The sequence below is a fragment of the Anoplopoma fimbria genome, chromosome 14, assembly GCF_027596085.1.
Source record: "Anoplopoma fimbria isolate UVic2021 breed Golden Eagle Sablefish chromosome 14, Afim_UVic_2022, whole genome shotgun sequence".
NCBI classification, from domain to species: domain Eukaryota; kingdom Metazoa; phylum Chordata; class Actinopteri; order Perciformes; family Anoplopomatidae; genus Anoplopoma; species Anoplopoma fimbria.
The window spans coordinates 1,515,728-1,530,749 of NC_072462.1; the positions used below are offsets into that span (position 1 = coordinate 1,515,728).

Sequence of the window (15,022 nt, forward strand, 5' to 3'; positions counted from 1 at the left end):
GCAGCATGATGTTCACTGTTTGTTGTGACCGCAAAATGCGTGTGTGTGTGTGTGTGTGTGTGTGTGTGTGTGTGTGTGTGTGTGTGTGTGTGTGTGTGTGTGTGTGTGTGTGTGTGTGTGTGTGTGTGTGTGCGTGCTGCTCTGTGCTGTTCTTGAACTAAGCTGCTGGAGATGGCGTTTTAGGATGCACGGCAGAGCGGTTTGCCTGTCTATGCATTTCTTCTCCCTCCTCTTTGCTCAGCTCCTGTCATGCTTAACTGCCCCGTCTCTCCACTACACCGTCACCAGTGTGTGTGTGTGTGTGTGTGTGTGTGTGTGTGTGTGTGTGTGTGTGTGTGTGTGTGTGTGTGTGTGTGTGTGTGTGTGTGTGTGTGACGTGGAGGTGTAAGCTCCACTGGGCTCTGGCTGTGCTGGCTAGATAACCCCGGCTCCTGATAAGCCCAGCAGGACGGTGACAGAACCACCCAGAGTCGTGCTCCCGAGGGGCATTTTCACATTTTTTATATTTTTTTGTGTCCCCAGAGTGTCAAAATGAATTTCCTCCCGTGTTTTTTCCACCACTCTTTCCCAGATAAAGAAGTCCCCACGGCCTCCTCTTCCACCCAGCCACCGGCGGTGACACAAAGCACGAAGGAGAACCCCAAAGCCAAAAGCTCCAGCTCGTTGGCCGGAGGTCTGCTTCGGTCGGTGCTGACCCAAAAAGGACGGCTCGTCTCCCAGAAGGGGGATGTCCTCCCGTCTGTTCTCCCCCAGAACCTGCTGCCTCTCCTGGGCAGAGGGCTCAGCGTCAGCGGCTCCCTGGAGCGTCAGAGCGGGGGGTTACTGAGGAGGGTGAAACCCCCGGCGTCGGCTGCAGAGTCGGGCCGAGGCGCCGGTCCAACAGAACCTCAACCCACGCACACACACACACAGCTGGGTCACACGCACACACACACTCCTGAGCTGGAGGAGGTCACCACTGTGGGAATGATGCTGGACATGGAGACAGAGACTCCGTCCTCAGGTACACAGCGGTGCAAAGTAGTACAGTTAGTACAGTTTTAAGGTACTTTACTTCAGTATATATACAATTCATCCTACTTTATTCTCCGATACATTTCATAATTTATATATTTTAGATAGTGGTACAGCTTCATAGACGACTGAATCATGTTCCCCAGAGGATGAACCATAACCCTAGTTTATGCCGTGCCTTTGGTGAATGGCTTGCCACAAATGTTAAGTTCAGATATGCATGCTCCCCAGACGATGCACCCTACAACTTATTTCTCCAGTGTCTCCATGAAGTTTATGGTGGATGCATTGCAACAAACATTTAGTTCAGATATTCATGTTCCCCAGAGAATAAACCCTCGCCCTTATTTATCCAGCGACTCAATGATGGTTTTGGTGGATGGATTGCAACAAACGTTAAGTTCAGACATGCATGCTCCCCAGAGGATGAACACTAAATCATATTTCTCCAGCACCTCCATGAGGTTTTTGGTTAATGGATTGCAAGGAACTTTAGTTCAGATATTCATGTTCCCCAGAGGATGAACCCTAACCCTTATTTCTCCAGCGCCATTATCAGGCAACATATCCTCATACAGCGGCTTGTATGATATCTTACGAAAACGTTACTTCTCATTTTTCGTGAGTTTTCCTACAAAACTCGAGCAACTGTCTCCTTTCCAGTCTTTTCAAAATAAACTTCTGTCTTCACATGAAGTACCTCAGTAAAACTAAAGTGCGACACTACAAGACAAAGCAAAAGTCTTTAGATCCCAGCTGCTTATTCAATATACATGTCATTAAATCATAACAGGACCTCTTTGAAGTGTAATTGAATACCCCTGGTGTATACGTAAAGAAGCAGTGTGTGATTTAGTGTCCTCTAGTGGTGAGGTTGTAGATTGCATCTGAATGAATTCCCCTCCGCTAACTCCTCCTTTCCAAGCTTGTAGAGAACTATGGTGGCCTTTTAGGTAACGTAAAAACGTGAATGTCTCTCTGTAGAGTCAATGTTCGGTTTGTCCATTCTGGGCTTCTGTAGAAACATGGCGATGCAACATAGCGGACTCTGTGAAGATGACCTATGTAGATATGAAAGACTCATTCTAAGCTGACAAAAACACAATGATTCTTAGTTTCAGGTGATACAAACTTCCAATATATCCCCCTAAACTCTGCACACTGGCCCTTTAAGTAACATTGAGACTTTACCTGCTGGTGCAGTAGTTTTACATCATTATACTACTCCCTGCTTTTACTATAAAGCAGAGGAGGCGGTGATTATTTATTTCCAGTCACTGTTACCAGCCTCTTGTCTGCTGTGTGCTGTTTGATCCCTGTAATTTCCATCATTAATTATACACAGCAGGGATTTCCAGCTCACATTAAAGGGATTACAAGGCAGTGAGAACAAAAACATAATGAATGAATAAATAATAAATAAATAAAGGTCAGTGCAAAATAAACTCCCCTCTCTCTCTCTCTCTCTGCAGCTTTGTCCAGCTGCATGGTGAATTTCTCAGACCCAGAGGGATACATAGACTCGTCCGATGACCCCCCGCTGCCCGACGGCGCTGTGGTTCACTGCACCTACACGGTGACGGTGTACACCGGCTACGGAGTGGAGCTGCAGGTAAACACACACATGTCACACATGAAACCATCACACTGTCACTGGTGTTCACTGGATGTCATGCTGGACATCAGGTGTGTTCGTGTCAGATCTCAGGTTGAACTCTGCCGCCTAGTGGCAGCCTCAGGTAACACTGAGAGGAATATGGTGTTTGTTGAATAGTGAAAAAGGCCTGAATAAGAAACAATACAATAAAAAAGTAAAAAAATATTTCAAATGCATTCATTTAATTATATTATATTATCTAATTATTAATATATATATATAATGTTTTTTATTTTATTTTTTATTTATACATTTAAAATATGTAAAATATATTACTTAAATTGCCATATATAATATTGATGTATATACAGTATATATATATATTTTTAATATATACATACATATTTACATAAAAAAATATATAAAAAAAATATATAAAACAATAAAAATATAAATTTTCCAACAATGGTTATATTTTAATGTAGGATTACTGACATTAGTCAGAACATTGTTAAAGAACAAATAAAGAAGAACAAATGTCTTTCTACATTTGTGAGGCATCTCATCGACATCCGACACGGCACATTTCAGTTACAAGGTGCTTTACAAAAAAAAATTTGAAGTGCAAAAAGAAACACCTTATAAAAGGATATTTAAATACAATTAAAAACAGACACGAAAGAGCAAAGAGAATAGAGAATAAAACAAGCTAAATTAGAATAAGACAGGTATTAAAATAAATGATTTAATACATTTTATGAAAGTGAGAGTTGAAGCTGACCTGCAGTTTTCTGGGAGTTTCTTCCAGATACTTGGAGCATAAAAACTTAACACTGCTTCTTCATTTTTCATAATGCAGCAGAAGATCATAAATAAACCTTTGAGTGCAACAATCAAATCTTTGGTTTAATCTTAAAGTGGATTTATAGTTAAATACAAAGTTATATAAAGTTTGATAATTCCTTTTTTTTCTTGTGTCCTCACTACAACGGTTAAAACTAAAAGTCCTCACAAAGATAGCAAAACAGGCTCATGCACACACACACACACACAAATGTAATTTCAGTTCACTGCAACTGACAGTTTTATTGCTACGGCACACAGATTTCATATATTACCAAACAAAATGACTAAATGGATTTCTGCTTCCCTCCAACGTGTTAAAACGACTATCAACACATTTTGGAAACGAGAGAGCTGCAATCGGCGTTTTTTTTTTTCTGGATAAGCAGGAATCCAAAATGAAGCCGGTCCAAACAATGACTCAGGAGATTATCTTTTTAAATTTGAACAAGATGATTAAGACAGAAAATAAGTTGCAGCTTTTACATTACACGTTTCTGAAATGGTATGTTTAAATATGCAAATTAGGCCTTATCTTGTTAAATAAGTGCACATGTTTATGAATTTCAAGAACATAAATCTGAACATTGGATAAAGCCAGGTTCATTATTCTTGTTTCATTTTGTTGACATATTAGACTTAAAGGTTTTAACAGAAGGAATTTTAGATATTTGTTTATATCACTACATAAATCAGAAAACACTGTCAACAGCCATAAAAAAAATCAATTTTCTCCATGTTTTTAGTCATAAAATGTTATATAAATCAGGCTATGAATGATATATGAAGACATGTAGTTAGTTTCTGAGCGACAGAACTAATTAGAGGACTTTTTAATTCACTTCAGTACAAAACTTAACAGTAATAGTTAAAGTTTATAAGGCTAGAAGCTCCTTTGGCTTTTTCTCAGTACTTTTTTATACGATTCTGTGTGTTTCTCTGATTAATGAGAGGTAATAACAAACATCCCTTTATCGCTTCTTAGAACTGCAACATGAGAACCATTCAGTCTTTTTTTATCACTGCAATATTTGAAGAATACAAATCCAAAGAGGCTCCTTTAATATTCCCCCGTGTGTCCAGGTGAAGAGCGTGAACCTCTCGGAGGGCGAGCAGCTGTCAATCAGGAGCTCCGATGAACGAGGCGCCCTGCTGGTCCTGGCCAATCACACGCTGCTTGTGGAAGGTCAGGTGATCCGCAGTCCCACCAACACGCTGTCCGTCTACTACCGGTCTGCACCGGACGCCAGCAGCATGGGCATCTTCCAGCTGCACTACCAGAGTGAGTGTCATGACTCAGACATGAATATTCATATATTTTTAAATGCGTCATACAAATTTAATAAAATGTGAATTCCTCATTAGGGCCTGGGGGCCTGTTTGTACTCTGTATACGTGCTAATTGCATAATCAAAAGTCTTCTCATCTAATCACTTAGCGCTGTGATTGAATCTGTCGTGTGAATTGGCTGATGAGAGAGCTGATTAATTGGCTCTCATCTCATTAGGAGGCTGAGGATATGGGGAGTTTGTATAGTGTGTGTGTGTGTGTGTGTGTGTGTGTGTGTGTGTGTGTGTGTGTGTGTGTGTGTGTGTGTGTGTGTGTGTGTGTGTGTGTGTGTGTGTGTGTGTGTGTGTGTGTATATGTGTGTGTCAGCACATAATGGATATGACAAGGTCTGGAATGGAGGAAGCATCAGAGAGTTAAGACCCACCTGTGCCATTAATCACAGCCATCTAATCCTCTTACATCACCGCCAGGTAGGAGAACAGAGAGGAGTTTATTTAAAATACCTTCAGGGAGAGATTCGCTCAAGATGATGCATGAAAAACATCGTTAAGGGAATAAAAACTTGCATAAACAGACCAGGAATATTATTATCACTCGCTGCTCACAGAGCTTATTTAATTACAATTGACTCAATTAAAAATTCACCCGCGGGGTGTTTGATTTCTCAAGTGACCCTTCAATAGATTAGAAACAAAAACAATGACCTAAAGTGCTCATTTACAAAATGCTCTAAAGCTTTGACTTTAATTAATTAAGAATCTTTTTTTCACAATGATATATTTATATAATTAGGAATAAGTTTCAGCTTCTTCTTGTTTTGCCAGCAGCTCTGTAAAGCTTCAATGGTCTTAGAAATGAAAACTAATCTGGTATCTAGATATATTTTTTATTTTTATTTAAATTAAATGTAATAATAAAAGAAACAATAAGTCGGACACAAATACATTTCATTTGTAATTGGCTTTAGGGTAGCTACTAATTACTAATAATGCATACGTATTAAGTTATTAAGGTTAAACTGTCTGCTCTCTGTTCTAAATTAATGTACTGGCTTCATTACAATAAATACATAAATACATTTTAATATCTTATTCACAACAATAAGAGTGTAGACCTTTAGTGCCTCATCCTCTGAACACATCAGGAAGGCGATTTTAAAACAAAAAAGCCATTTGCCATTCAACCCGCTGTTTCAGACGGCGTCAGACAGAACACATGACCTTTTATTATTGTTTGTGAAAATATAATGTTCATTTGGGGACAATAACCTCGATGAATAGCTAGCTAGTATAGTTTTTAAACATACTGTCAATTATTTTTAATGTTTGTCATCCAAAGTTATTGACTTTGAATCTTGCTAGCATAAAATTAGTTTAACGCTTAGGTTTATGCTAAGCAAGATTTCGTGACAATATCGATATTGATTTGGGTACAATGACATCGCTGGATAGCTAGCTAGTCTTGTTGTTAAAAAATAATTTCAATTATTTTTACTGTTGGTCAACCATAAACAATATTTTTTACTTAGAATCTTGCTTACTTTAAGTAGGTTAACATTATGCTAGCTATATGCTACTCAAGATTATGTGAAGATATCGCACACAATGTTATTAACTTTGAATCTTGCTAGCGTAAATTAGCTTTATGATAACGTTAGCTTTCTGGTTAGTATGTTAGCTAGTTGAGCGGATTAGGCATTTCTCGCATTGGCAAATCATATTTAAAAAAGAATTTGCAGCAGATTTTATTTTTTTATTAATCATATATGCTTTGCAAACTGTAGCTCTAGTAGTTATAGTAGTATTTACTGCAGGAGTGGAAGCAGTAGTGTATGATTCCCATTGGTTAAAACAGCAGTAATAGAAGCACAAGCCTTGTGCTATGAAGTTTAATGCTTTCCCCCTTCCTGATATACATTCTTTCTCTGTGTGCAGTCTTCAGGCTGAGCTGTTCGCTGCCGAAGAGGCCTCACTTCGGGGAGGTGTCGGTGCTGGACCTGCTCCCTGGAGGAACGGCCCGCTTCCACTGCCACATGGGTTACCACCTGCAGGGGGAGCCGATGCTCACCTGCCTCAACGCCTCCATGCCGGTGTGGAGCGGCAAGGTGCCCATCTGCAGGGGTGAGTGATGCTAATGTAAAGGAGTCTGCGGCCATAGCCATGTTGGTTTTTTTGCAACCAATGAACAGGAAGTGACCATATTTGGACTGAGGAGGAGTGACGTAGAGACGCCGTATACGTCTCTGGTGTCGACCTGTCAATCAGTGTGTAGCCCCGCTCTAAAGCATCCCCTGCTTTATGGTCTGTTTGACTCTAAATGGAGCATCATTTACTAAATGAACATCATGCTGTATTGAAGAAGACTTGAAACTAGAGATTGAGACCATAAACTCATGTTTACAATGTTTACTGAGGGAATAAATCAAGAGAGAAGTAGAGTCATTTTCTCATAGACTTCTATACAACCAGAGGAGTCGCCCCCTGGTGGACAGGAGAGAGAATGCAGCTTTAAGACTTGAAGACTTGACTTCACTTTGGAATAAAGGAATAAAGGAAAATTCTGAACATAAACGTGTGTTTTTATGATCACATTGCGTCTTTAAATGAATAAAAGTGAACTCCTTCTCTGCAGCTCTTTGTGGAGGCACAGTGAAGAATGCCACAGTGGGGAGGGTTCTGTCCCCTTCACCCCACCACGGGCCTAACGTCACCCAGGACCGCTCCTGTTCCTGGTCCCTCGAGGCCCCCAAGGACCAGAGGCTGCACCTCCACCTGGAGAGACTGGCCCTGGGAGCCACTGACAGGTAGGAGTGCATTACGTTTTACAGGGTTTTACATCCATACTGCAGATAAGACATCATGTTAATCTCAATTATTATTTAAATTATTATATTTTTTAATCCATTTTCTTTGTATGAATTTATGAATGTGTTGATTTATTAATTTGTTCAATTATTAAATTATTAAATAGTTTTTTATACATCTATTTGTTTGATTGTTATTAGTATTTTGTATTAATTTTTTATTTAATTTAAATTTTAATTGTTATTTATAATTATTATTATTGACACATGTTGGTTGATTTCAAACCGTAACATTATGACTAAGACACATTACAATTATTAGCATTATTAAATCCCCCAAAAGAAAATCACATACATTTTCTGTCAATCGACTAATTGTTTAATTGACTAATCGTTCATAAACATTTGGGGGAGTTTCATTTAAACAAAATATAATATTTTATAAACTCTTTGCATGTCTTGTGTGTAAAAATCTTAATTTGTAAAGTAACTAAAGCTTTAAGATAAACGTAGTTTCATGTAAAGAAACGTACAAGTTAGTCGAATCCGTGTAGAACCTGGTCCAGCGGTGCTCCAGTGCTCACAGTGTTTCCATCCCTGCAGGCTGGTGTTGTGGAGCGGGCTGGACGCCGGTTCCGTGGTTCTGTTCGACTCGGGTCGGGGGGGCCAGATCCCCTTTGAGGGTGTGATCAGTGAAGGACCGGCTGTGAGGATCCAGTTCATCACGGATCAGCCGAACCACAGCACGGGATTCAACATCCGATATGAAGGTAGAGAAGATTTAAAATGTCTGCAGCAGAACTTTAAAGATGCGGTGATGTATTTCTATAATCAGAGTGTAATTATGTCAACAAATCCGAGAGGATTTTGAGGCTCCATGTTTCTGCTTACATCGCACTCTGCCAAGAGGATTTTTGGCTGGGAATCGCCAAAGGAAGTGGGCCGGTCGTCCAACATAATCGGAGCTAAAGCTCTCAGTTTCTGGCAGTGTCATCGTGGAGGGATGGAGGGATCCCGTCCAACACGATTATCCTCGCCAGGGAAGAGAAAAAAGAAACCAGAGAATCATCAGAAACAAGGTTTATGGACAATCTGTCATCTGTTTCAAGGATTCAAGGATCACTTATTGTCATTATGAAACACAGATATGCAACGGAATTCAGTTGTAGCTCGTTTGTAACCCAACAAACACATGACAAACAAAACGAAAACAAACAGTAGTACATTTCCTGTAGTGCATTTTTTGAATTTGCATCATAAGGAATGTGAACAGAAGCAACAAAAACATTTCTAATGGCAGAAAATATGGCCGACATCTTCACATTGAACATTAAACATGAGGAAAGCGTGTTTGAGCACCAAGCATCATGATGTAAACACAAAGTCCATCTCCTCTCGTCCAATTAGAGTCCGGCTCTCTGTCCCGCTGTCCGCCCGTCAAGAGCAGCTTGATCCATCTTATTATTCTAGAAGCAAACATCAGACAGCCAGGAGCATGCTGGGTAATGGAGTAGCGTTCAGGTCCTAGCCTGGTTAGCTTAGCTTCCATCTGGGCTCTTTTTCCCTCTCCTCTCTGGGGCAGTTTGATGGCGTTGATCGTCTCAAAGTCGGCTGTTCTTAATCCCCACGCTTCATTTTCACATGTTGATGAATGTATTCTGTCATGTGCCGTTAGTAATAAACAAAACTAAATAATAAATAAACATTTATGGAAATAACACAGAGAATCATTTTCACATTCAAAAATCTCATTCTCTCCTCCAGCTTTCGAGCGTGGCCACTGCTACGAGCCGTACCTCCAGAACGGGAACTTCACGACCTCCGACCCTTTGTACGGCGTCGGAGCCGTGATCCAGTTCACGTGCGACCTGGGTCATGCGCTGGAACAAGGCCCCCCCGTCATCGAGTGCATCAGCGCCAGGGACCCGTACTGGAACGACACGGAGCCGCTGTGCAAAGGTAAGAATGAGGAAGACAAAGAGCAAAGTCATGTTTTCATATCAGATTCAGCAAAAACTATAAACTGCACAAAAGTAATTAAAAGTTGTTCACTTCTTTTTTTTAATTTGTATTATCATTGTGAATTTTTATTATATATTCTTTACTGTGTTATTACTTATTTACTTATTTATAATACTTGTTTTTTACTTATGTCTCTTGTTTGCACTATCCTCTCTGCTGCTGTAATCCTGCAAATGTCCCCGCTGCGGGACTAATAAAGGATTATCTTATTTTAGCTTATTTTAGCTTATCTTATTTTATGACGGTAACTGTTCATAATAGAAAACCCCAAATTGCTATTTAAGGTTACATGTTCTACTCGGTTTGTGTTTAGTTTCATTCATGAAAAAAAGTCTCCCAAAAGTAACCAAGTACATTTACACAAGTACTGTACTTAAGTGCAATTTTGAGGTATTTGTATTTCCATTTTCTGCTACTTTATACTTCTACTGAACTACAATTCATAGGTGAATACTGGAGTTTTTTTTATTTAATAACTTAATTTACCCTGCAGAATGAGATTATTGAAACAAAATATAATAAATTGATAAATGAGGATGTTTTATTATTAATAAATAAAGTATCTAAAACAAACGCCACCTTTACAAGCTGCAAAATTAAAGTGATTAACACATTAATAATCAATAATTATAATACAGTAATATGAAATATACTGTCCTGCATACTGTACTCTGCATAATACTTGTATACTTTTATGCAGGACTTTAACTTGTTACTGGGTATTTTTAAGTGTAGTAGTACTACTTTTAATCAAGTAAAATATGTATGTATGTATTTATGATAATTATTTATTGAGTTTTTGTGTAGGTTTATTTTTCATTTCATTTTATTTATATATTTATTTGTTTTTATCTTTTTTTTCAGTTTGTATTGCATGTTTTATATAAAATACATTAACTTTTGAATCCCCGTCCTGTCTCTCTGTCTGCAGCCCAGTGTGGAGGAGACCTTACTGGTCCCGGTGGAGTGATCCTGTCTCCAAACTGGCCCGAGTGGTACGGAGAGGGGGAGGACTGCAGCTGGAGGATTCACGTCGGGGAGGACAAGCGGGTTCTGCTGGACGTTCAGCTGTGAGAAATACACACCGATATAGTATTTACCTCTGAGGTAAAAATAACAATATTTACCTTAATTACAGATAATTCCATTTTTGTACCCTCTACTTCCCTCCCCGCCCTCAGACTGAACATCAGCGACAGCGACATGTTGACCATCACCGACGGCGACGAGGTCACGACCCGCATCCTGGGTCGCTACGTGGGAGGAAGCAGCCCCTTCAAGCTCTCCTCCACCACCCCCGACCTCACCGTCACCTTCCACTCCGATCCAGCCGGGCTCGTCTTCGGCAAGGGCGAGGGCTTCATCATCAACTACATGGGTGAGAGTTCAGACTGACACGAGGGCCTGTTCTATACTTTTATTGTGAAAATATAAGGAAGTATGAATTAGAGGATAAAACTGGAGTTGTTCTAAATGTTTCTTAATGTCAAGAAATCCCATGAAAAGACCCAAAACCAACAAAACTTTAAGTTCTTCTTCTCAATACTTCCTGACTTCCTGTCTGTGTCTCTCAGCTCAAAGCCCATTGGTTCCTTCTGAAGACCTAAATCATTAAAAACGCAAATATATTGTTGCATTTTTTTTTTTTTGCTCTGTAATTTGGGTCAAATTAATACTTTAAAACAATAAAGTTGCACATTACATTCAGTTTCTCACCAAATTTTTCAATTTCTATTTCATCACATCCCTCTTGAGCTACCTCCGTGAAAAAGAGTATTAATCCGCCGCTGAAAATAGTCCCCCACAAGTGCAGTTTGTTAGATTAAAACTAGTTGTTTGAGGAAATTACTGATATTTTTCATTTAATATTAATCCAACTATATATTTGCAGTGGTGGAAGAAAAATACCACATTGTGAAAATACTCACACAATGTACAAAACTTTACTCAAGTAAAAGTATGCAAAATGTACTTAAAGTATAAGTATTGATGTTGCAGTAAAATGATCCCTGTGTGTGTTTTACTGTAATATCTGACTGTTGTTTCTGGCTTAATATTACTGCAGCATTAAAGTGTCATTGTAGTGGAGTAAAAAGTACAATATGTACCTCTAAGATGTAGTGGAGGAGAAATAGAAAGACTGAAGTAAAGTAATGTACAAGTACCTTAAATTTGTATTTAAGTACACTACTTGTTACATTCCACCACTATATATTTGTGAGGTGTTTTTAAAGATGTACTTCTTCAGTAGGAACCAACAGGCTTTGTAGTTTTTATAAGAAACATATAGAATAACACAGCATTACTAATTCTTCATTCATCTTTTTCCCATCGAGCTTCCGACTCCATTCCTCATCTTCCCTTTCATTTCGATCTGCCCTTATTCAATCACGTCCCATTTGTTTCCACCACCTCACAATGCGTCTGATCTGCACACACACACACACACACACACACACACACACACACACACACACACACACACACACACACACACACACACACACACACACACACACACACACACACACATCCAAACACCTGACTCCAATTTAGAGACTTTGCAGCGTCCAATCTGCTTGTCACCGTTTCACGACACCGCACACGTTTTCCCCGAGGAGTAAATCAAGTAGACGCAGCAAGGATGCGTAGGCTACTCTGTTTGATTTTGTGTGTGTGTGTGTGTGTGCGTGGATGTGTGCTTTGCTTTTGGAATAAATTACCCTGAACAGACACAGTCTCTCGGGCTGCAACGAGGAGGAGAACAGAGTCAATAGAGAATGAATAATTGATCCTGGAACTTCAACTTACAAATCCCTGTAGGCCTATTATATTGTTCAGTGTAATGCAATACTGTACGCTGCCCAATTCATCAAACACACGCACACACACACACACACACACACACACACACACACACACACACACACACACACACACACACACACACACACACACACACACACACACACACACACACACACACACACACACACACACACACACACACACACACACACATAGGCACACACACACACACACACACACACACACACACACACACACACACACACTACGAGGCTACTTATTTCGGTCTCTCTAGGCTCCTTAATGATTTTATATTTCTCTCTCTAAACAGCATAAATATTATTAATGTTCTGTGTTTTCTTCTTGGCGTGAGAGGATACTGGAGGTGGTTTTGTTTTTGTTTCTTTCTTTTGTTCCAAGCCTGTAATACACAGAGACATTAGACTCCACAGAGCAATGAGTGTGCAAAAAGCATGAATGAAAAAAAGGAAAAACGCAAATTGTCTGCAATCTTCTTTCTTGGCAAACAATGTATGCAATGTACAAAGGGGGTTTTCCACAAATATAAACTTGTTAAGATTTCATTCACAACAAATCTTACCTTTCAAATACTGAGTTCAACTCCTGTAACATTCTCAGACTCACATTTGACAATTAAAAAAAAGAAAAAAGATCAAAATGGATGCAGCAGAATCAGAGATATCATCTTTTTTAATTCCACACATTCTCCTTTCTTGTCTGGCGCCTACATTACCCAAAATGCACCTCTGTTTCTGAGAGTTGTGTGTGATTGTCTGATGCTACTAGCAGCTAATGCAGCCTGCAGCAGAGATGAGCAGCGAGCTACAGAGGTCTCACTTATTTCTAAACTCCACACCTTCAGATTTGTTTTCATTTTCAAATTTGTAGTTTATAACCAACGCCGAGGACATTTATCAGACTCCCTATGGAGACACTTAAGGCTTTATACAACTGAAGACCTGGAAACACATGCTGAGGTGTAAAATAATTGTTTCCTTTTTAGAGAAAAAGCAGGAAAAATAAAGTAAGAAATAATGATAAAATAAAAGCTTCATGTGTTAAAGCTGCATTCTCTCTGCTGTCCACCAGGGGGCGACTCCTCTGGTTGTATAGAAGTCTATGAGAAAATGACTCTACTTCTCTCTTGATTTATTCCCTCAGTAAACATTGTAAACATGAGTTTATGGTCTCAATCTCTAGTTTCAAGTCTTCTTCAATACAGCATGATGTTCATTTAGTAAATGATGCTCCATTTAGAGTCAAACAGACCATAAAGCAGGGGATGCTTTATGGTCTGCAGTTCTATTGCTACATCAAGATTTAACATAGTCATGTATGTCCTCTCAGTATTTAAGACAATCCCAAAATGGCCACAGCTACTCCAACATAATGGTGCTGATCCACTTCACTAGAGGACATTGTTACTAATTTGGTTAATAGATTGAAAATTAAACCAAAAATTAAAAGCATCTACTTGTTTATTATGCAGACACGACTTTATATTTTAACTCCTTGATCGATCTGAAGGGAGAGACGTTCTACTCTCGTTTCTGTGGGTTTTCATTAAATTCGACTGGGAGATCTGAAATCTTAAACTCCCATTGATCTTAAGATCGTAAAGACAAACATGGGGCAAGAAAGTTGGATCTGCTCACTTTAAATCAAAGATCAGAAGAGACGGTTGGTCCGAGTCTCCTGCTGCTCCTCCGATATACAGCATGTAAAGCTTCAAGACGAATCAATGGAAAACATTCCCCCTCTGTAATTATTCTCATTTAGTGAAGAGAAAAAGGTTTCTACCAATGAAAACACATTAAAACGGAGAGCATCTGCTCCACTCAGAGTTTGAAACAGACCTTTGAAGGTGCACTGATTAGTTTTTTTGGGTCTAATGAGTCCGACATTTTAACGTTTGATGCTGTAAATGTCTTGCCATTAATTTAGATTTCTGTTTTCTTTGCTGAAGTTTACTGCAGCATTTTGATCAGGTCTTCGTTAAGGGGGCTCTGATCAAACTTCAATTAACCTATAGACAACAAAGACTGTGAATGAACCTAAAGACTGCTAACGAACATATAGACTGTATATTAACCGATAGACTGCAATTTAATATATAGACTGTTAATTAAGCTATAGATAGCATATTAACATATGTCTGTAAATCAACCTGTAGACTGTTTATTAACAATTAGAACGTGAATTAACATATAAACTTCAAATTAACATCTTGACTGTAAATTAACCTATAGACAGCAAATTAACATATATACTGTAAATTAACCAATAGACTGTAAACTAATATATAGACTGTTAATTAACCTAGGGCAGCATATTAATATATAGTCTGTAGCTTAACCTAAAGACTGCTCACTAAGATATAGACCGTAAATTAACATGTAGACTGTAAATTAACATATATACATTAAATTAACATATATACATTCAATTAACATATGGACCGTAAATTAACATATAGACTGTACATTATACATTATACTGTAAATTAACATATATACCGTACATTAACATATAGACCATAAATTAACATATAGACCGTAAACTAACATATGAACCGTAAATTAAAATATATACTGTAAATTAACATATAGACTGTAAATTAACAT

At 38.8% G+C, this 15,022-nt stretch overlaps 1 protein-coding gene across 1 annotated transcript in view; it reads left to right on the plus strand.

The window, feature by feature from the left end:
- LOC129102398 (seizure 6-like protein) overlaps window positions 1-15,022 on the plus strand; it is a 50,609-nt gene that overhangs the window by 26,544 nt on the left and 9,043 nt on the right. Inside the window, exons 2-10 of the mRNA XM_054612523.1 lie at window positions 572-1,003; window positions 2,487-2,626; window positions 4,538-4,736; window positions 6,679-6,864; window positions 7,376-7,547; window positions 8,151-8,317; window positions 9,312-9,506; window positions 10,501-10,639; window positions 10,751-10,947. Of these exons, the coding sequence (XP_054468498.1) occupies window positions 572-1,003; window positions 2,487-2,626; window positions 4,538-4,736; window positions 6,679-6,864; window positions 7,376-7,547; window positions 8,151-8,317; window positions 9,312-9,506; window positions 10,501-10,639; window positions 10,751-10,947 (1,827 nt within the window). The remainder of the gene's footprint in view (window positions 1-571; window positions 1,004-2,486; window positions 2,627-4,537; window positions 4,737-6,678; window positions 6,865-7,375; window positions 7,548-8,150; window positions 8,318-9,311; window positions 9,507-10,500; window positions 10,640-10,750; window positions 10,948-15,022) is intronic.